General features: G+C 38.2%; 1 protein-coding gene across 1 annotated transcript; it reads right to left on the bottom strand.

Moving 5' to 3' along the window:
- Positions 1-4,068: 4,068 nt before the first annotated feature.
- LOC116993580 (adenylate kinase 9-like) lies at positions 4,069-23,377 on the bottom strand. Its single transcript, XM_033054370.2, has 13 exons — positions 23,314-23,377; positions 23,170-23,222; positions 22,091-22,220; positions 19,630-19,693; positions 17,320-17,372; positions 17,139-17,235; positions 14,632-14,744; positions 11,888-12,070; positions 11,078-11,203; positions 7,846-7,920; positions 6,330-6,431; positions 4,346-4,485; positions 4,069-4,261 (listed from the first exon to the last, which is right to left on the bottom strand). Exons 1-13 carry the CDS (start codon positions 23,359-23,361, stop codon positions 4,069-4,071), a joined length of 1,377 nt encoding a protein of 458 aa, XP_032910261.1. The 5' UTR covers positions 23,362-23,377.
- Positions 23,378-23,632: the final 255 nt, after the last annotated feature.

Here is a 23,632-nt window from a genome sequence, read left to right as displayed (position 1 = left end):
TTTTAAGCTTGCCTATAAAGAATTTACATTCCAGTTTCAATAGTTACATACCATTGAACAAATTTAAAACATTTTGAGATTTTTGGATAAATCTTTATAAACAATTCTTTTCAAACTCTTACAATCTGGTGTTCACCTCTTTAATAGTGACTAAAAATATAAGAATAGAGCAAGCAGACAGTGATCTCTCAGATAATTCTTCCAGTCATTAACATTTTACAGCTCAGGTAATTTGCAAGACAGAAATAATTTCTGTATAAGTGTGTGAATATATATACACACATATACACACATATTTTTATTATATATAAAGGACAATAAAATAGTCCTCAATAGATTTGTCTTTCATGATCTTCCTCAGTGTCTCTTCAATCCTATGTAAGCTTTTGGGCTATGTGATATAAATGAAATGGATCTCTCAAATGGAAAATTTAAAAAAATATATGGATAATGTATAAACTGTTACAAGTTGCTCTTATAAAAAAAGTACAGTAATTTCACGAATACAAGCCGCACCAATTTGACCAAAATTTTGGTGGAAACCCGGAAGTGCGGCCAATATTCCGGGGCGGCTAATACATGAACAAAATTCTAAAAGCTGCCAACACGGAAGTGAGAGCCCGCGGCAGCCCCAAGCCAAGCTGGAGCCCGGCCGGCCCCGGCTGAGGTGGGAAAGCCTGGCAGAGGCGGGGCCAGCACTGTGGGGGGCGGGCGGCAGAGCCTGAGCCAGCAGGGCGGGGCAGGGGGGGCGGCAGAGCCCGGGCCAGCAGGGCGGGGGAGCCTGGGAGAACTGGGGCTAGCAGTGCAGGGGAGCATGGCAGAAGCAGGAAGGCCGGCGGGTGGGGCTGCCTGGCAGCGGGGGAAGCCCAGCAGAATCGGGGCCAGCAGCGTGGGGGAGCCCAGCGGTGCGGGGGCCTGCAGTGCCGGCCAGGGCGAGCAAACGCGGCGGCGGTGCAGACGGGAGGGGGCGGCCGGCGAGCCTGGCGGCGGCGGCGTCAGCCCTGCCGGCCGGGCGAGCGAACGCGGCGCGGCCGGCGAGCCTGGCGGCGGCGGCGGCAGCCCTGCCGGCTGGGCGAGCGAATGCGGCAGTGGGGCAGTGCTGACGGGAGAGGGGGGCCAGCGAGCCCGGCGGCGGCGGCAGCACCACCCGGCCAGCCCCGCCGAGCCATGGCGCTGAGCTGGGCCACCCGGCCCCGTCGGCAACCATGAGCGGGCCGAGCCTGCCTGGCCCCGCCCCGAGCCAGTAAACCCCACTATGCCGCGATCCTGTTACTAATTGGCCAATTTGTGAAAGCTGCGCATGGATTCTCGCGACGAACGAAAGTGCGGCTAATATTCGGGGTGCGGCTTATCTATTGACAAAGACAGCAACATTGTCGAGGCACCGGAAGTGCGGCTTATAATCCGTGCGGCTTGTATTCGTGAAACTACTGTACTTTGCTGCATAGTACTTGTAGTCTCACCTCTGCAATAGCTCCCTTCAGTACTTCGGCATGTATTTCAGGTGACATTGTATCTTCAGAGAACGATGCACTTTCCATGGCTTCTTCCACCATGGCTTGAACTTCTGGATGGTCAGCAGTTATCTCTGGTATTCCTAACAACATAGATTTTTTTAAACGCACTTTGCAGAGAACTTAGAAATTAGGACTCAAATAAAACATTGAATCATAACTCCAGCACAGCAGTCATTTTAAGCAGTACACAATTGCTCTGAGAATGAAACAAACACCAGTTCTGAATGCAGATGTAGGGTGTGTCTCATAAACTAAGATCTTGGTTTGCTATCTCAGTATAAAAAATTCAATGTTTTAAACTGTACAGTATTTCCTGTCTCTAAGTTAAATATTATTTCAATACGAACAGAATGACATTTCTGTATGAGAACAATCAGGCAATTACAGCATGCTAGAATTTCCTTTGATTTGATTTCCCTTTGATTCCTAAATCAAAAGGTTGACCAGACTAATTTTTCAGTCAATACAAACTTTAGATCAAGGCAGAGTAGTTTAAACAATAAAGTAGCCTGCATCTCCTATGATGCACAAAACATTTGTATTGGATCCACATTTTCTTATTAATTGCTGGCACAACAATTGTAATTATTTTAAATTTTTTAAATGAACAGTCACAGTTAACAATTTGATAAAATTTGGTGAAGAACTCTTTTAGCCAACTGCATCATCTACTATGAGGACAATTTGGAAAAAATGCCATATTTAATTTCTGTATCTATGTAAAGATTTTTCAATGATTGTACTGATACTTTCTAAATGCACAAATGTACACATTTATCAGATTATTTTTGCCAAGTTAAAAGGTACCTAGAAAAGGGGCAGCATCTTAGTAATTTCCATTCTGCAAAAAAACCTCAATGCAGTCCAAATCCAAACTTCTTATCTATTAAAAAATTCTGATATAATCCTATGGTACAAAAAGATATGTAAGGGAAAATACATCCTCTGTTTGTACTTCAGTTTTGCAATAAAATTGATTGAGCTCTCCAAAGTTTTTAATTAGGATTAATTTCTCATTAATTCCAATAGGATTTCATATCCCTGACCTCAGAAGTATATACATAGCCAGGAATGTGGAATGCAACACTGTTTAACTGTTTCAATTTTGGTGTCATAGCTCATCATTATTCTTACTGCAATAACAATGATTTTTTTATCAGTCAGCACCAGTTTTACAGCACTAGAGGAATACACTGACTTTTTGTTAGATGTATCTGCCCATGAGAAAGTCAAACACAATTCCTTGATAGGTGAATAAGGCAAAATAACCTGAACGTCCATTGGAACCATAACTAGACCTATTTATAAAAAGGTAATTCTAATTCAATGGAGTATTTTCATTTCTAAAGAAATTATTTGAAAAGCCTCCATTTAATTGTCTTGTAAAAATACCACAAACTTTGTTTAAAAGATCTAAAATAACATATTATTTTCACCTTTTCAATATATGTATTGAATTCGTCAAGCTGCAGAAAACTAGGTAGCTTAAAAAGTCTAAATGTGACCAGAGCTGAAGCGACTTATGAATGTGCCATCTGTGACAGCATACTTTGAAGGCTTTTCCAAAATGAAAAATCTGTAGATTGTGGATTCACATCAGTCCAGCTGACAAGCTGCATTCTTGGTGAATATTTCATTTTTGCAGCGATTTAACTTGTCAGAAAGTCATTAAAATGGAATGTTTTCAACTAGTGCCAGTCTGCCAGTCGGGAACAATTTCATCTTTCAGCCCAGAGTTCAGAAAATTAATTTTTACATGGCCCTCAAATTCAAAGGATTTATATACATACATACATACATACATACATATGTATGTATGTATGTAAAAAATACTGAATTTGACTAAGCTGTTCCCTTCACTGCCATGTTCTTTTAGTTCATATTTAATGTACAGCAATCATAACAACTTCTGCAACTTTTTCTAAGTCAAAGTGACAGCAACTGCTTCAGTTAAATAACGTAAAGCAAATAAGACAGCTTCAAAGACCACTGGACAGCTTATTCACCTGATTGTTCTGATTGTTCTTCTGATTCTAACCTATTTTTCACTGCTGCTATAGCCTTTTCTACTGCATCTTTTTGCAATTCCTCAGTGGTTTTTTGCCTTGATTCTTTATATTGTTGAATGAGTTCGTCCATATCAAGAACCTAAGGAAATGATTTGAAAAAATACAAATATCACAGAAGGCAAATACAGCATTTGCTGTAAAGTAAAACCATTTTGTAAAAGCTCTTCAGATTTCAGAAAAAAAAAATACATAAAATTCAAGGGTTGGGGTTTTTCTGAAAATGAAATTATTTTAAATTTCTATTTATATTTAATTATCTTAGATACAAAAGTTATTAATAATATTCTAATACTAAGACAACTGCAACATAAGAGGGTATATAGAAGTATTTTTGATCTGCAGCTATGTTTATAAAAATGAATTTCACTAAAATCCTATGTTCCTCCATAATCCCTATATTTGTAGTGTGAATGTTAATAACATGACAAGAATGTGCTTAGCTGATTCCCAAGCCCCAGCTGATACTCTGCTACCTAAGACATTTATGAACTTACCTTTCCTTTATAATTGTGTGCAATTAAATTACAAATAGTTGTTCTTCCAGAGAATGGAGGACCAAATACAAATACTTTACAAGGAGAAGCTGGCATTGGAGGTAAGAGGTAAGGCCGTGGATTCAACACAAACTTTTTCAATGCCTCTGCAGACGACAGTACATACATTTTACCTAGAAAACTTAAAATACAAGAGAAGCTAAGAAATATAGACCATTATCTCATAAAATAGATATGAAAGTTAAGAGTGTCAGATTCCACTAACCTCACAGCAAACTCTGGATTTCCCATTAAAATTTCCCCTTCTTTTAGAGCCACGGGACACACTTGACCCCACCTGCTCCTACGCCATCGGTATCTGGGCGCTATCAGCTTGCAAGATGACAGGGCCCGGAAAAGTTCATCCTGTTTATTAAAACAGCAATAATTGCAAGTGTAATTTTTGTCTGAAGCTACATATGCCTTTTTATTAGATTTTTTTTGAAACCTTTTGATGGAAAATAAGCAAACTTAAAAAGAAAACCACATCATGCTTTATAGAAAAATTTTTAAAAAGTATTTATTTCAGAATTGTAGGAAAATTTCAAGAGAAATTGCTTCATTTTTCAGCTCTATTTAAAAGAAATAGTACTTAAAATAGTTCCTGTAGGCTTTACTTATTATTTTTAGAAATTAAAGATTATACAAATCATTTATTGAAGGCAACAGAAAATGGCTAAGATTTCTTCTAAAGGGTATGAAAAAAAGACCAGGAAATAGCAATGTGAAAATATGTATTTTAGGCATGCAGAAATATCACGATAGGAAAAAGTTTCATTGCCTTTTTACAGAATTGGAATAGTGAGTGAATCCTAAAGTCATGGTGACTCTGAATTCAGAACAGTAGGGACAAGTGCTGGCTGTGAAGAACTGCAGAAGAACTTTCCAAACCAACAAAGGCAGGTATTAAAATAGCAGTTTTACACAGAAAATTATAAATTTTCACTGACTCTCACTACTCAGAAACAGATCTCTCTGTGAAAACATTTTTTCAATGCCCAAGAGCAGTCAGAATGTTAGGAATGCTGAGCATGGGGAGAATAGATGACAAAGGTTTATATTTACATTGTTTAAATATTGCCCTTTTCTTTACTACAATGGGCCTCCTGTTGCCCTAATCTCAGAAAAGGCAGAGCAAAATAGGGTAAGTTTCAGAAAAAGGTAGTATAACTGATCAATCCCACAAGAAGATTGTTGTGTAAGAAGGAATAAAATTATATAGACTGGAATTCTTCAGTATGGCTATGTAAGAGCAGGACAAAAGTCTGAAATCATGAGTTACTAGAGGGTAGATGTAGAGAACCAAACTATTCACTGACCTCTGCATACTGGAGGATACTGCACTAAAAGGCTGCAGGCTCAACACGAAGGGAAGCAATTCTGTACATAATGTTCAGTTAAGATACAGAAATAGTTGCCCTGAATACTGTGGTTACTAAAAGCTTACACATAAACTAAAAAAACCATACAAATTAACTAAATAATAAATACAGATAACCTTTGACACAGAAAGTTTTCCACTTATGAATTTGTTAAGAACTGAGAAAACAGAAAAGTCAAGGGAGGGGTATTTCTATGAAAATGTGGCGTCTCCTCATTACACTTCCATTCATATATTCAAAGTTTTGTTAAAAATAGGAAAGATGATCATAACTAAGTATAGGTGCAAAAGTTCTGGTTTTCAGTTTTATTCGGAAGGGACACTAATTATAATTCAGCACTAACTTGTCATGTTTCTAATTAGTTTCAGGAAAATAGAACAAATGGGATCTCAGTTAGGCAGCACGTTGCTATATTTGGGTTAGTGTGCTGTTTCTTATTCAGGAAAAGAGTAGACTGAGCTAAGAGTCAGTTGCTGAAATGGTTATCCTTTGGCTAAAGTTTCTTTATTTCCTTGGGAGGAATTGATTTTTCCCCTACTGCTAAAGCAAATATTTTGTTCAAAGTTCTATTATTATAATCATTACCTGGTGCTTTTTTGAAAAGACAGATTTTTTTTAATTTATTTTCATACTTTTTAAAGTGGATTTCAGTCCAAGAATGACCTTAAATTCTCATTTCTGAAAGGTAAATGCTTACAAAATGCCCTTACTGCATGGTAAAACAAACTAGTTGATGTGAAACAAAGATGCTGTCATATAAGCATACAGCAGAAAAGAAAAATAATTCTAGTTAGTACAGTCAATCACACTTTAGAAAAGCACACTTACCTTTTCCTTTCCCTCCAGCATTTCTTCTTCGTCTTCACTTTGAAGTCTGATTATAGGAGCTGCATTTTGAATATCCATAGACTCAAGTCGGCCTGCCACTGCCTGAAGAGAAAGTAAGTCTTGATTTAGTACCAATCAAAATTGCTTTTGTCTTCAGGAGGGCCTCTAAAATCTATTTACAACTGTAACTTATTATTTACATAATGGCTATGTAAACACCAAGGCCCAGTTTCTAACTGAGACTCATGCTAGCTACTGATCTGAGTTTTAAGAAGCTATTTGGTAGATACAGGCAGTGCAAAAAGCCAAATCACAGTCCTTCTATCTCCTCATTATGCTGTGAATCCCAAGCCTACTAAAGGATAAGACCGTGAAGACTACCCCAAGGCAGTGCAAGTACTCAGATGAGCTCCAATTGGAAAAAGAGGCAAATCTCTTTGGGAAATCAGATTATGCACGTTCAGAAGCAATACAACTTTGGGTAGTTTAAGTTGTTTAAACCAAATTTCTACCAATGAGAACCAAATGATATTAAGTTTCTTTGAAGTATTTCCTGAATGTAATATTGATTGAATGTAAGTATTCTTGAAATGAAAAAGCAAATTCTGTCATGTTTGGGCTAGTTTTATTACAGGTCTTTGCCTTACTTGTAGGTAAAATGGTTGGAATCATAACATAACTTGATTGCACTTACTATAAATTTTGTGTTGTAATGTTCACAAACAGATAATAAATGAGGAAATTGTACATTCTAATGCTGCAAAATTACTGCTTTTTTTTTTTTTTCCCCATAGGACCACTCTTGGTAGATTTAAGCATAAACTGAAATAATTAACTTACAGAATTATAATAATACAATTTATTTCAAACAGAGGAGAAAATGCAGGAAAAGTTCACTTCCTACCTTGTCAAAGACAATCTTCTACTTAATTTTCAACCCCATACTCTACGTTCTGATTTGAAGCAACTTTTATTTGTGAAGCAGATAAGATAAATATTTAACTTCAAAAATTTACCATTGTAGGTTTTTTAAAAGTTACTCTGTTACAAGCTAAAAATATAAATACACTCAGCAGAATTCTTCCAAGAATCAAGGGTCTTCTATAAAATTGTAAAACAGTATCAAAATTAATTAAAATTATATTCCATTATACAAAATGTATTTTAGACACAAGCATCAAATAAACCAGTTTTGCAAATATATCATGCCAAAAATGTTTTTATTTGTCATTATATTTTACATTAATACTGGTCAGAAAAAGCACTGAAACCAGTTGGACATAATACAAAAGTTTGTAGCCTGCCTGAAAACACTCTCATGTAACATATATGTAAGCCTGGGGGCAGAGCAGTGAATCTTACAACTAACAGAGGAAGGAAAACAAGTATTTGTTTCCTATAGTAAATGAATGCTTTTTAAACACAACTTAAAATTTTGCCAACAGGAAAACAATCCTCAGAACTGAGAAATTATTTTCTAGTGGAGGTTAACTTAGCTGGTGCATAGTTTACCGACCTCAAAGACATCATCTGGTTCCTGACTTCCATCCACTTCAATAAGATATCGACAATCATGCTGAGTCAGAAGTTCCTGTTTAAGAACATACCCGTCAGTTGACTACATAATATAGTTAACCAGATAATGACACTGAAGCTCATTCTCTTCCTATACATATCAAAGGCTGGACTCCTGGGGACTTCAGCAAAATCAAGATTCATTGTATTAATGACATATAAAATCTTCTGGAGATTAACTTTTATTTGATGACAGACAAATACAGTGATAATTCTGAAACTGGAGTTACAATGGGTTCAGAAGACAGATGTCTTAGCTGAAATGCAAGAGCTAAAAAATATCAAGATACAGTAACATTTTATGTATGAATTGAACTTTTAATTGTCTAACTACCTTAATTCTTTGCTGGAAAATGATGACAATCTCAATTAATACATTTCTTGGAAATGCTAGTCATGAGACCAATGTTTTAATTTTGGTCCTGACTCCCAATTCCTTTAAAATTTGGAAAATTTTATTTTTCTTATTTTAAAATTTCACACTAGAAAATAATGTCTTAGACTGAAAAAAAAATCCAATGTCCATTCTCTCTCTCTGAAGACTGAGAACACTCACTCCATTTCTGACAAATGCTGGTCAAACCTCAAGCCTAAAAAGGCCTATTGAATGTGACTTTACAAGTTTGCAGGTAATCTGTTCCAGATCTTCACTACATTTATGGTCAGAGCTCATTTCCTGGCTCATTTCATCTAGTCTGTCTTCCATACTGTAAATTAAATCATCTGCTCTATCTTTGGTAGAAATAGATAATGACTAATTAATTCTTTCTAATACTCTTCTAAAGAGAGCATAATAATTTGTATTTCTCTTACATACGATGGTCTCACAGTTTTTTTAGTACATCCGCAGCATTTGAGTTTAAACAATAGCATCCCATTTATTGACTCAGTTTTGACTAACTAAATCTTCACAGAGTTGCAGATTGTCTGAAGTACAGAGGTCTAGCCAATTACTTGACATGCTGTAGTTGTTCATTAGGTTTCCTTCTTCATTGCAGTATTTCACATTTACTTTAGGTGATTTTAATCCCAACAATTTATCAAGAAATCAAAGTGTGCTCTCCCATGTTCGTTCTACCTATCTCCCTATCAGTGCAAACTGCACATCTTTTAAGTTTTTTGTTTCAATTTCAATTTCATCATCTCAAACTCTGCCTAGGCCAATTGATAAAACCCTATGTTCTTTTAATGTATTAGTGGACCACTAAGCATTTTCACCAACTGCTAGTGAACCCTAAGTGAACCCTACCAACCAGTGGAATGTGTTGAAACTGATAAAGTTTGGTATACATCCTAAAGTAGTTTAATCTATACAACTTTCCATTAGCTCACTTACAAAAAATCCATCTGAGATTGTGTAATGATTAAAGATACCACATTTTTTGTTTTCCCCTTCACAGCAGTAACAAGCTTGTTACCCCAGCAAAGACCATTATACCATTTTTGCACAATTTTATCTATAGGTTTAACTAATCCATAGGGAAATTAAAAAGCATAAACAGCAATTGTCAAGTGGGTATCAAACATGAGGATTTTGCAATTGCTTGTACTAAGAGATCATAAACAAACAAAAAGGGAAAAAAAAAACCAGAAACAAAGAAGCAAACACAAAACAACCCAAACCCCAAACCAAACCAAACAAACAACAAAACCAGAAAGAACAAATTATTCCACTGGTCCTCAGGTTTTTTTCTTTTTTATGGGGGCAAGGAGGGGAAGAAACATACAGAAAATCCCCTTTCCTGAACACAACAGGGAAAGAAAATGTCATAGCTTTAGAAATTAAGTAAGCGGTAAAACAAACTAATGAGGTAATTACTGTGTATAGAAATCTGCAGTCAATGAAGCAGGTGAGAAAGGGAATCCACTGGAGTGGAAGAAATGGATGCAGATTACTTATGGGATTGCATTCTGGAATGGACTGTGGTAATGGAGATGAAACAATGGAGTCCTCAAATATTTCACTTACTAGATTTAGAAAGCATATGTGGTGGCAGGTAAGGTTTCATTTTTAAAAGTCAAAGTTGATTACAGTAATTTCACTATTATAAGCCGCACCATTTTGACTAAAATTTTGGTCCGAACCCAAAGTGCGGCTTATAATCAGGTGCGGCTTATATACTGACAAAGAACAAAAAGTTGCTGTTTTAGTTTGGAGGACAGGTGTCTGCTGAGAAAGGCAGGAGCTTCTCTTTGAAATGGAGAATGTAAACCCCCTCCCTCCAAATTATTATAATTTTGAAATCAAGGGGCTTTCAGGCAAAGATATGGGAATTAGGAATAACAGTTCTTTTCTAGGGAAATTAAAATAGAAATACAGTACTACAAAGAAACAAACCCCAAACACTGACAAAGTCAGAGTACAACCTGACACCCCGTCAGGCAGGGTGTTGGTAGCAGTCCCATTCAATGGTGGTTGCAGTCCCCTTGCAGTGACAGATGTGATTCAGTTGAAGCAGTGCTCCTGTAGAAGGTGCAGTCTCCCTCCAGAGGTCCAGTGGTGATGTGGAGAAATCCAGTTTTCCTCTGGAGTCCAGTGGAGAAAGGGGCTACCTTAGTGTCCCAAAACCTCTGTTTTTATTTTGGTAAGAAATGTTGGGCTCTTCCCCCTGGCTGGAGCAACTTCCAATGGGATGAAGTAATTTTATCAGTCACACAGTGGGACTCAATGGGCCATTAGCAGAAAATGACTCATGGAGGAAGGATGGGTTGTGAAAAGATAAAGAACAATGCCCCACCTGGTTTCAATGGATGGCCCATTAGCAGATAATATCTCCCATGGAGATAAGGATCACTGCCCCCACCCTCAACAGATGGTGATAGAATAGATACCTTTTATCACACTCTGTATTGTAACGTGTGGCTTATAATCAGGTGCACCTTATATATGGACAAAGAACGAAAAGTTGCTGGCACCTGGAAGTGCGGCTTATACTCAGTGTGGCTTATAATCATGAAATTACTGTACTTTATCTTGACTGCAGAGTAGAAACAACACCTACAGATGACGACGTAGTATCACTGATTTCAGAATAAATTTCAGAATTTGGGGATATGTTGTAGCACGACCACCTCTATACAGCAAATCTCAAACCATTAAAACAATGAAAACAGTGCAAGATATTTTAAATATCTTTTGTTATGCATAACCATATTACTTTGCTTTTTCTTACTTCTAAAGGAGAAAGCATTATATCCTTGTATATTCCAATTCTTTTCTCTGCATTTTCAAGAAAATCTTCAGGCCTATGCACTAATTGATGAAAAGATTCTGATTTCTTACGTGGACCTTCTCCAGTCTGCGAAACAAAATTTCAGGACAAAGAAACAATGTATTAAAATAATTTTTGTCTTCACTCTAATTTAAATAAAGTAGCTTTGGAGTGTATTGCAATGAATATTAGTCCAGTGACTGCAGACCATGATCCTATCCTGATGAAGTGTATTTTCTATGAATAGAGAGCAATGTGCCTAGAACTTGCATTGATAAGTCTCTAGCCCCTATTATAAAAATTTGACCTGAATTCAAAATTAATACCTTCATGAAAAAAAAAGAAAATCCATTGGTAGTAGTGTAACGCCAAAACCAGAAAACCAGTTAGTGTCCTGCAAATATTAGTAAAAAGTTGCTATAATAAACAAAAATTAATAACTTTTATTTGTCTAGATCAAGAAACAGGCAGTGTCACTCTTCTCCTCCTGATAGACATTTATAACTTACGGTAAGAAACAGATCAGTAATTTTGAGTTAAGACTGAGTCCAGGTTAAGCTATACAATGATCAGCATTTGTTGTCATTAAAACCTACTGTTTAAATGTTACCCCACACCTCTTAAAGCAGGACAGAAATGGAATTAAGATTAAATTTGAGCAAAATAAATTCATAACATAGTATGGTGATATTTTAGAAGATAAGAATTTTTTCTGCTTTGCTAAAAGTACATTGTAATATTTTGCACTGTTTAGAAATTAGCAACATCTACCTCTTCTTCTTCATCTTCTTCTTCATCCTGGTCTTCACCCTCTTCTTCACCCTCTTCTTCATCCTGATCTTTCTTACGCTTATCAATAACTTTAGGATCCCACTGGCTCCTCTGATATATCTCCCCTGAATCAGGGTTTTGCCTTTGTCCTGATATCCTTTGGCATAACTCATAATCTGGACACTAGAAAGGTAAAATTAAAAGGAAATTGTGTTTATTGTACTGCTATAACATCTTTTTCTTGGAGAGACAAAATTTCTCTGAATTGGTCTACTAATAGCAGTACTTCATTGTTGCAACACTTATCTAGAATATCCCTTCTTTCTTTATTTTTGATCTAATGAAAATAGTTGCAATTCTAACATATCTGTGAAAACAGCTTCAATCCACTGAAATCAAAGGCAAAGTTATTTCTTCAACTTTGGGACAAGGATTTTTAATGTACAGTAAATTCACGAATACAAGCCGCACTGAGTATAAGCCGCATCTCTGGGTGTTGGTAAATATTTCATTTTTTGTCCATAAATAAGCCGCACCTGAATATAAGCCACTCTGTCGTTGGCAGCGAGGACCCGCGTGCAACAAAGTTGCCAAATAGTAACAGAACGGCGGCAGGGCGGGGTTTAGTGGCTCAGCTAAGGCTGTGCAGGCTCGGCCCGCTAGGGGCTGCTGATGGGGCCAGGTAGCCCAGCCTGGCGCTGCCGCTCTGCGGGGCCATTGGGGGCCAGCCGCCGCTGCCACTGGGCTTAGTCACCACAGCCCGGCACTGCCCTGTGGTGGCAGGCAGGGATGGAGTCCCCGCCGCTCCCGCGGCGGTGGCGGCGGCAGGTGGGGACGGAGCCCCCCGCCGCCTCCCAGAGCCGCAGCAGGGGCGGCCCGGGTCCCCCGCCGCCTCCCCGAGCTGTGGCAATGGCGGCCCGGGTGCCCCCTCTCCTCCCAGAGCCGCGGCAGGGGCGGCCCAGGTCCCCCCTCTCCTCCCAGAGCCGCGGCAGGGGTGGCCCGGGTTCCCCCCTCCTCCCTGGGTCGCGGCAATGGCGGTGCGGAGCACCCCCGTCTCTCCCCTGGGCTGTGGCAGAGGAGGAAAGAGAGCTCTCCCTCCTCTCTCCCCACCCCCTGTGCTGCCTGCAGGCAGCCAGGCTCCACCCGCGGTGCAACAGAGTGGCAATTTGTAACAATCGCAAAATGCCGACTTTGCAGCTGCTCGCCTCGGCACCCTGGCTGGCACTTCTGAGGTTGTAAATGTCAGAAAATTATTCACATATTAACCGCTCCTGAGTATTAGCCGCATTTCCGGTTTAGGAGCAAAATCTTAGTCAAATTGGTGCGGCTTGTATTCGTGAAATTACTGTACATTTAGTCTCAGTCCTTTTCCCAGGTGACATGATGTTAGCACATGAAGTCAAGACTTTAATTTTTCTTTCTGGTGTAGTTAGTATTACTCTTCTATTTGTATTGGTGCACACGAATCTATACAACACATATTCTCAACAAAGGGGATTTCTCACTACGTAACATTAAAAAAAAAGATTGCCTTTCTGAAAAAATCAGATCTGCCTGAAAAGCAGGACAAAAATATGCTTTGTTGGTGTTTTAGGATCTTTCTGAGACCACAAAGTTTTGAAGTAGGCATTCACGAATTTTCATTAGGCATGTTCAACCAAATTAAGTCTTAATAGTATGGGATTAAAACAAATACTGAGTTAAATCTGCAAAGTGATAGACTAGGTCCATACCCTGAGGCTTATCATCTGACAAAACACATAGATGTGCCAACTAGAATTAAAATCCCAATGAGAATGGAGCCCACCACCAGAGGCTGACTATTCAGAGCTGTCTCAGCAGCTCATTCTGCACATTCAAAGTAGAAGACAAAAATAATCTAGCTGAACATAAATAAAACACTGCTAGAGGAAGAAGGTGTGTTAGTGACTATGCATACAGCTATTTTGCTGGATATATCAGGCACAGCTCAGTGTGGGCCAGCTAGAATCCTCCCCAGCGAACAGCTCGGGACAATCTGGAGAATGCCACAGGCCTCAGGTCTTTCCCTGTGGGCAGTTTGGGCACTGCCACCCCATTCTGACTAATAAGACAGCTTAGCAGTGTTGGGCCAAAGCAGTTGGCCCAATGTCTGAGGACTCTTGCCTTGTATTGTTTACTAATGTGGACATAGCAAGCAAGTCCATTCTTTTAAGTTACACTGAGAAAGTCCTCAAATCCCACCCTAACAATGATTTATGTTTCTCTAGTTATATCAGCTTTTGTAAAACATCTGGTATGTCACATCACTGCTCATGAAGAAATTGAGATTTGTAAACAAGATGAATTAATAATGAAGCAGTTTCACAATTAGCGACTGAAAAATAAAACTATTTACTTTCTAACTTCCATATGTGAGAAGTTCCTTCCTGCATTACAAAAGTGGTAGATGTACATCTGTCCAAAATCCTGTAATAATCATGCAATTCAAAGTTTCCCTTTCTTGAAAACCTGTATCTTCTAATTGGAGGTCCAAAAACTGCAACTGCTGCTGAAGTTTTAGGACATGTTCATTATTTTCCCTCAGCAGTGCTTACAATGGAACAAACCAGTGAAATTTTATTCCAATATAAAAAAGAATTTATAATTCCTCAATAAATTCAATACTCAAGTATGCAGAGGAAAATACTGTATTTGGCATGCATAGCATATGAGTCTACTAATAATTAGGAAAAATACTAGGAAGTTACTGAAGATGACAGTACCTTAATGTTAATCAGGATGTCCGGTTTTAATTTTAGATTCATTATTTTCTCGATTTGCTGTGGAACAGTCATGCATTTCTCCGAGAGAAAAGGAAATCCAGTGAGAACATAACCTGCCAAATACATTTAATTGAACATATCTAAAAAGTAGCAAGCTTTCAGTGACCAGTTTTACCACTACAAGAGTATAAAAGGCACTGCAAAAAAGTAGCCAGTCCATGATTTAAAGTATTTAAACTAGGAGTCTGGGCTTTTTACACAACCTTGAAATGTTTTGGCTTCTAATGAAGAGAGTCTGAACCACTCTCCTGTCTCTCAAAAGGAGGCACTATGCACAGAGTGTGCACATGGGTAGTTCGGTAAGCACCTGTTCACTCAGAACTCCCAATGTTTGGCAAACAGACATTGGCTAGACATCAAAAGCAGAGTGTTAATATGTTTTCCTAGTATTACAGTGCTCAGCCCCCAGATGAACTTGTGTCTTCAAGTTCCTAGGAAAGTACTGCAACTACTGATGGCTGTATGCATGCAGTTAAGAACTACCGAATTGCTACAAAATCAGTATTCATGAGGCCAGGATGAGAGAGCAAACAAAAATCAGGTGGATGTTTTTAGCAAAATAATGAGAATATTCCCTTAAGAGAAATGGTGCATGCTTAGAATTTTATGTGATAACATTTAAATGCAAGTCTGGGCAGCACAAAAAAGAGGCAGCAGTCTTTGCAAGAGGTGATAGGAGTGAAGACTGCTGCTTCTTTGGGAAGCTACTATCCATAGATGCAAGAGAAGATGATAAGCAAGGGAGAGCAAAATATATAGTTGTTCCTCTAGGAAATTCCTATCCTGGATTCTAAATTGTTGATACCTTTAGAAAATTCTAACTGGTAGTGAGGTGTGAAGAACATGCACAGCCTCTGCTTATCAACACATCCCAGATAACAGCAGCGGATGTGAGGGAAATGGGAGCGTAACGGGGGAAACCATTCTCTGAGAGAGTGTTTGGCCCCAGATCAATAATGTGAGGAGACTAAAAATCATGAAGTATACCTAAGGCAACTATCAGCTAGATCAAAAAGTTACCAAGGAATTACCAAGCATTTGAGACACTTAACGGTGGGTACTGTTTAAAAACTTGCATTTTACTAACACTAAAAGTAAAACCCCCAACTTTTCAAGCAACAGTTTCTAAAATCTTTAATGAATAATTTACAGTGAATTGATTGAAAACCTACTTAAGCTTCCCAAGGATTCGTTAAGATAATAGTTGATAAACAAAAAGTTATTAGAAATACTAAACCAAAAATTGGTTTTGGCGGTCAGTTCCAGTGGGTAGAAAAAATAGTGAGGATGTTGGTTATTCTATTCCTTGCCACTTTGGGGCATCTGTAATGCAGAAAGTGTCTTGGCTACAAGAACTAAACTTTACTCAACTTTACAGTCATTTTTACAGTCTCCAGGATTTCTGTGCTCCTCTGTGATATAAACACCTTCAGACTGACTCAAGGAGGGGAACTCAAATAATACAGAAGCCTCTTCATGCTTTTACCAAAGTCCTCACATACAGATTAAGAGACTGGCATTTCTGCTGCTACCTCTTCCAGCAGTTTTTTGTGTCCTTTGTTTTTGTTTTTTTTAACTTTCTTCACTATTTCTCTTTTTCATACTGTTTTAAAAGCCTAGTTTCACCAGATAAGGCTGTATATTTTGCAAACACTTGAGTCTTGTACTAAAGAAGGAATAAAACCCATTGCAACTGAAAGCTTAGAAAACAGGCTAGTTTTTAGAACAGTAGAAACTACCATTGGCACTACACCTGTCTCTCTCCTATAATGGAAATGTCAAATAAAATTCAAAAAGAAAAAGGAACATTTCCTTCCTTTACTCCTAGCAGTACATTTGTTTTCTCATCAGGGAAGCAGGTTCAGACACACAAGATCTGCAGCACTTGTCCAGACAGCCTCAATTAACAAAATGTTTTCTCAAATAGAAGAATTATAGCCACTACCATTACTATTCTCATCCATCCGACTCTGTGTCACAAAATGCAAAGGGAATAAACAATTCTGTAAGAGAAGAAAAAGCCATAATACTTTGCATTTTAGTAATATGTTTTCCTTCTTTATCATTATTTAAAATGTTTAAAATGTTTTTGCTGATGAATTTTTGTTGTGTTGTTGTTACAGAAGTATTGAAGAATAAAATATCAGTATTTTAAATCCTAAGATTTTTCTGAATAGGTAATACTGTCAAATAAGAGTCCTATCAACATTTAAAATTTTGGGAAAATTATTTTCTCAAAATCAACACAACATAGGATTAGTATGACACTTTCTAAGCTCCCACATTGGTAAATTAATCCCTTGATACACTTTCAGTTTATTAAGCATAACAAAGTTTATAGGAGCATGACAAAAAGCTAGAATTATATTTGAGCGCCCATGGATGCAAAATGGATGTAAAATTATAAGTAACACATTCTAAGAAATTTAGGCTATAAACATTCTTACCAAAATGATCAACTTCTGGAGACTCAATCTTTTGCAGAATCATTTCTGTCACCAGTTCCTCAGGAACAGTTTCACCTTGACAAAGCAGTTCTTGACACTAGGGTAAAATGCAAAATATAGTCTTTTATAGTAAGTGTAAGATAAGACTGTGACAAAACTTACTAGAAGATTAGACCTTTACCTTAAGTCCATATTCTGTTCCTTGTTGAATATTTGTTTGAATTACTTCTGAAGCTAAAGAAGGATATCAAACATAAGAAAAACACTTAATAGAAAATATTTTCTAAACAGACTTGTACATACAGACACATACACACACAGGAGAATGTACGTGTGCTCCAAGCAACCAGACTATTTTGAATGAACAGCCATTACATTTAGGGCCATTATTATACTTTGCCCATCCAGAACCTGATGCCTTATGGCAAGGTCTGAGTAGGTGTTTCTCCCAGCAGCAGTTTTGCAAGATTATTTGAACTACTGATTTAAATTCAATCAGCATTACTGTCTTGTAATCTAGAGATGAGTATTTGAGCTCAATCACTTTTTAAAATTAAAACCCAAGATTTAGAAAAAGTGTTCAGACACACGAAAGCATCTGTTTTAAGAAAAGTTACATCCATCAAATTCAAAGACTGCCCTATGCCTCTGTGGATAGATCAACACTGGAAGTCTCTGACACTTCAGCATGACTTAAATAATCAGACATTTTACAGAAGTTTTCAAGAATGACTCTTAAAGCTATATTTATATTACTAACAAACCAGGTCAGGGAAAGATCTTGAAGCCAGGTGACTCAGGACATGACAGGTGACATGCCTATAGTTATAATCTTTCTTCTCAAAATATAATGGCTGTTTTCCAACTGTTCCTGCTAGGAATGATGACTGTTGTACATCCTACCTTTCATACTATGGATAGGTGTTTGGGAGAACCATATTTGCCATGGGTTAAAACTGGGACAGGGAATGTACGAATTAACAATACAGGCAACTGAAAATCAGCAATCTGTGTGCACTCTGGCCCTGCTTTACTTATGAGTGTTTATCTACTTACTGGACAAATTAATAGAAAGCATTACGTCCTTAAAAAGATTACAAACACCATTCCTACTCAATAATTTTCTGTCTTGGTTTATTTTTAACCCAGGGCAAGTTCAGTGGAGGACACCAAAACCATCAAAAGATTTGAACAGTCTAGGAAAGGCTGACCTTTTTCAGCCTGGAGGAAACCAGACAGTTCTTACTGCTATCTAAAACTACTTATTGGGAGGTCCCAAAGATGGACCCACGGTCACCACAGAAGTGCAGTTAGGACAGGAGGCAACAGACATGAATAGCAACATGAGAAATTCGAATGGTGTAATTAGGAAGCAATTTTTCATCAAGAAGGTAGTCAAACATTGCAAAGTGTTTCTTTGGGAGGAGGTGGAGTCTCCACCCTTGGAGATATTCCAGATTCAAATGAGCAGGCCTCTCTAGTTTGACCCTGCTTTGAGAGGAATGTTGGACTCAGTCACCTCTGGATGTCCTTTCTGAACTAAATTATTCATGTTTATATAAGCCAAATTTCTTCATTTCTTTCTTTTTTGATGTAGAAAATGAAAAAAAATTACTAGCATAAGTAACAGTGTGTGTACACATGTGCATTCATTAGCTAAAAGAAGATTAAAAGAAACATCATGAATAAAGTAAGAATACGTAATTCCCTGAATTAGAAAAAAGGCTTAAAAATGCAGTAATTGAGATTTAAATGAGTTGCTACGAAAATCTTTCTCATGGCAAAGAGAGTCTTACAGAGAGACTCCCTATAGTCTATAGACTAGAAATGGTTTAAAACAAATTTGATGAACATTTGTCAGTACTGATTTAAATACATTCAAACAGAGTGGACTGGCTTAAGTACATTTGCAAAGCTCCTTCTGATTTTGGCCTGATCTATGTTTTGGACCAGGTATTAATTTTTTTTCTTGTTCTACAATACTATGAATTAAAAATTATATATATACCTAAGTCATAAAACCACTTTATTAAAAGTGATTTTTACCATGTTACAATTCTAAATCTTCAAAAGAAGTAAAGATACTTCATTTGATAAATAATTCTGTTTCCTGGAGCGCATCCCCTGCACAAACAGAAAGGAAAGACCCTCCTATTTTTTCATGGTCTGCACTGGAAAATGTTTGTACTCTTTGGAGTTGAATGAGTTGTCCCCGTGTGAACAAGAAAGGTCACATGAATCCACTCACAGGATTTGGAACAGAATTTATGATTAAAAAATACAAAACCCACAGTGTTTTTTCTAAGCCTTTCAATAATTAAAAGACCACGATCAGCAATTTTATTTCTGGTAAAATGGTTACTTGGTCCTTAGCAGAAGTGTATGCTGCAATCAGAAACATGCCCTTTGAATTATAGTGAAGAGTGAGGGTATTCTAAACCAAAAGCTATTGTGAAGCCAAAGAAATGCTCCAAAAATAGCATGTGTTTACCTTCTATGAAAATGCAGTTCCATCTCTGCGCTAGTTTTCTAGCTAATGTTTTCTTTCCAGAACCCTTAAAATGAAAAATACACTTTTACAAGAAAAACAGACAGAACAAAACCAAACATATAACACAGTGAAGATTATGTTTTCACATGATAAAACCAATTAAAATCTACCATTGGGATTAGGGCCTCTGAGTTACGCATTGGGCAAAAACAAAACGCTCTTTTTAATACTATCCTCTACCTCATATTTCCTAGCATTGCTAATATGCTGCTACTTGTAGCTAATTATCTCCAAAGTCGTTATATTGAGTTTGTTTCTGAGTAATTCTGTCTAAAACTCAGCTATGATTTGACCACAAATTCCTATGAGAAACTCTTTAGGACTAAAATTTATTATCTTCAGCCTCAAAACAAATTATGACACAACCCTAACTCAACCCTTTCTGAGTAGGATACATCAGGATATTTTTTTACTAAAACAACAAATGCTTAAAAACTGCCCTTGTTAGTCCACAAATCTGGTTAGATACTGGCAAAATCTTTATTATATACATTAATCCAAAGGAAAACCAACATAACTGAGAGTTATGAGGCTTCCAAGAGTGATTAAATGAATGGCATTTTATAAAACTCACCATCTTCCACCCTTAGGATTGTGCCTTTTTTTAAGAAGGTCAAATAAGAAAAATCTGTTCTTGATTTTTTTGTCCTTAATAAATTTTGTGATTAAAAAAAGAGCAAAACTCCACAAATAAATTAAATTCCCAGTTAAGAGAGCATCAAGAAACACTCCAGCCTACTTATACCTTACATCATACAGGTGTGATGAGAATATATGTATTTGGCTTTGTTTTAATGGCACTATGCTTTTAATTTAAAAGATATATGTTAAATAGAATAGGCACTCTGCACATCAGTAAGATATATAAAAGATATTACCATAAAAATAAACTATTTAATTCCCTGCTTTCCTAGTAAGGTCTGTACAATTTCAATACTTCGTTATATTAATGTCAAGCATCAGTTGAAGGCAATGATTGAGAATATGAGAATTTTTTTGTACTGTCTTCATTTTATGGTGATTTTGTATATAAAACATAAAGTCTCCTTTTGCATGCAAGGTTAAAATTTTGATGCTCATTTAAAACTAGATGACTTAGTTCAATGTAGTCTTCTGTTGAGCTGAGTGCACTCTTACAAGTGCATATACTCATATGTTATAAAGCAAACTTGTACCAAAGGAAAAAACCCTCTCTTCAGCAAACTTAGGCAATAATGCAAACCCACACTTGGGGGAAAAAAAGAAATCTAAAAAGTTTAGGTTTACAAAACATCAAATTTTTCTAAGTTAAGGAGACCACAAATGAGTTGAGAAAAAGACCTTGAATTAAAGCTAAAAAGTAGTACAGATCCTTTTATCGGGACACCGTGGTAGATTTTCAATGTTTCTGAACACACAGGACAGAATTTTGTCAAAGTTTTAATACCAAGATCTGTAATATCTCATTGCATGTCTGTAAGTCAGTAGATTAACCTGAAGGAGCTTTCACACTAATTTATGTCTTTAATATGTCAAGTTTATTAAAAACTAAAATATTTTAATAGCATTGTTTCTGGTTTTGGCTGGGGTAGACTTAACTTTCTTCACAGTAGCTAATGTGGGGCTGTGTTTTGGATTTGCACTGACAACAAGTACTGATAATACAGAGATGTTTCTGTTACTGCTGAGCAGGGCTTACACGGAGCCAAGGCCTTTCCTGCTTTCCATACTGACACACTGGTGAGGAAAACGAGGTTGGATGGGAAGTTGGGAGGGAACACAGCTGGGACAGCTGACTCTGACTGACACAAGGATATTCCAAAACACCTGGTGTCATGCTCAGCGTAGAAAGCTGAGGAAGAGAAGGAAAGGGAAGTACTTTTGGACTGATAGCATTTGTCTTCCCAAGTCATCATGAAATGTAATGGAGCCCTGCTTTCCTAGGGATGGCTGAACGTCTGCCTGTCCATGGGAAGTGGTGAATGAATTCCTTGTTTTGCTTTGCTCGTGTGCATGGCTTTTGTTACCCCACGCACTTTATCCCTTTTACCCTTCTGATTCTCTCTCCCGCCCCACCTGGGCGAGTGAGCAAGAGGCTGTGTGGGGTTTGCTTGCTGGCTGGGGTTAAACCACCAGAAAAACAATCCAGTTGTCAATGTCAAAAAAAAAGAAACATTTTGAGCAATGTGTAGCTTTTAGGTACGGTAATATTTTTAACCGCAATTGACTGGTCACTGAAGGCAAAAATTCGTCTCATTAAATGAGACAAAATTTTTACCATCCTCTGCAGGATTTGAAGAGTGGGAAAAGTAAAAAACTAGGTATTTGACCCTTTTTGTAGCACTAGTAAACTATGTTTTGAAAGGAAAAGTAAAATTGTTGGCAGTACACCTGGAAAAAACCCTTCTATCAGACATCTTACTGGCTTTCCAAAGACAATGAAGCAAGTGGGCTTGGACAACAGAAAAGATATTTCAGCTTCATCTTCATCAAAGATGTCTGTAAAGGGCTGAGCTTGTTTTTCCTCTTGTGAAGCCATGTGTTTTCTAATGCTAGAAGGAAAAAAAGGAATTTATTACAAAGAACAGTAGTTACATGTGTGTAAAATGACCTTAAAATGGAACCAAATTACAAGGTAAATGGATTTGTAAAAAAAGAAAGCTTTTATAAGAAAAAAAGGTATTTAGAAAACGTACACAATGCACCCATCCAATGAGAGAAAGCCCATTTCTGAAAAACAAAGGACTGTTGGAACAGCCCCTGATCACCAGCTGTTGACTTCCTCATGACTCTCATACTGGTTGTTGCTCTTTCTTAGTTGTTTTGTTGATTTTTTCCTTCCTGCTCCAGTTACCACACAATTGTGACTTCTTTCTGGTCCCTGAAATGGGCCACAGGCATGCCAAGACCTTTGGTTTTGTGCTTCAGACACAGAGGACCCTGCCATGGTCAATGGAACTACTGTGTCCTCACAGGCAGGAACACAAATAAGACTCTGCAGAAATAAATCACAGTTCGCGAACTCTTCCACCATCCTCTCACAAATCCCAGCTCTTCCAAGAATGCAGGCACTAACAAGTCCAGAGCTGCACAACAAATTAAAACCTAAACAAATTTCTAATTAAGGTAAGTTGGAAGAAAATTTTCATGGACCTTCCGAACAAAATGGAGGCCAAAACATGAGGAGCTTGCTGAAGTTTGTTTGGAAAAGGCAAAACAAAACTCCACTGTCTTTAGAGGGCCACTCCAATCTCACAGCCCCAGCCATGCCCTCATGCCACCATCCAACCCAGCACAGCCCCACACAACTCCCAGTTTAAAACTAAATAAAAAACTTCAACTAAAAAATCGACTTCAGGATGAGAATCTGAAAAAGTTGGTCTTGAAACATCAAACCCAACTCTTGCATTAAATGTTTTAATGTAAAAAAATATAAAAAAGCCACTACATGTGAACCAACTCCCCATCGCCCCGCCAGAAAACTCACCGGCTGAGCTTTACCTGCCATTCCCAGCAGTCTCGCTCCTTCCCAAGCCTTCACAAGGGTCTATTTCCTAACAGACAAAAACGACCGCAACCAAAGCGAAGAGTTAAACCAGGGGCACCACCCCCCCCCCCTCCCCCCCCCCCCCCCCAAGTACACACCCAGGGCGATGTCCCGGTGGGAATACCCTCCCGGTGAGAGCCCCTCATGCGCACCCCCGCTGCAGGCACCGCCCTGCGCGCCTCCGCTGCCCGGGCAACGGACGCGCCCCGCCCCTGCCGTTGGCTCCGCCCCTGAGGGCGGGCGAGGAAGAGGCCCCGCCCACACAGGGGTGTGTTTGCGGAGCTGTTCTTGGTGCTGACCATGCTCACCTGGCGGGAGCGGTTCCCGGTGGGGAGCGGTTCCCTGCGGGAGCAGCGGGTGCGGATGCGGTGGCGCCGCCGCCTCGCCCGCCCCTGTGCCTCGCTGCTGCCGCCGCCG

This window comes from Catharus ustulatus, chromosome 3 (genome assembly GCF_009819885.2).
Source record: "Catharus ustulatus isolate bCatUst1 chromosome 3, bCatUst1.pri.v2, whole genome shotgun sequence".
NCBI lineage: Eukaryota > Metazoa > Chordata > Aves > Passeriformes > Turdidae > Catharus > Catharus ustulatus.
Note: the sequence above shows the minus strand (reverse complement) of the source record. Positions and strands in the feature narration are given on the sequence as shown.

What these genes read in the sequence shown, in the direction of transcription:
- LOC116993580 (XM_033054370.2), bottom strand. Translation starts at nt 23,361, where the DNA reads ATGAGGGGCTCTCACCGGGAGGGTATTCCCACCGGGACATCGCCCTGG. An exon ending in GAACTGCATTTTCATAGAAG is followed by an intron (nt 17,373 to 19,629) that starts GTAAACACATGC and finishes ATCCTTCTTTAG; the next exon opens with CTTCAGAAGTAATTCAAACA. An exon ending in ACATCCTGATTAACATTAAG is followed by an intron (nt 12,071 to 14,631) that starts GTACTGTCATCT and finishes TTACCTTTCTAG; the next exon opens with TGTCCAGATTATGAGTTATG.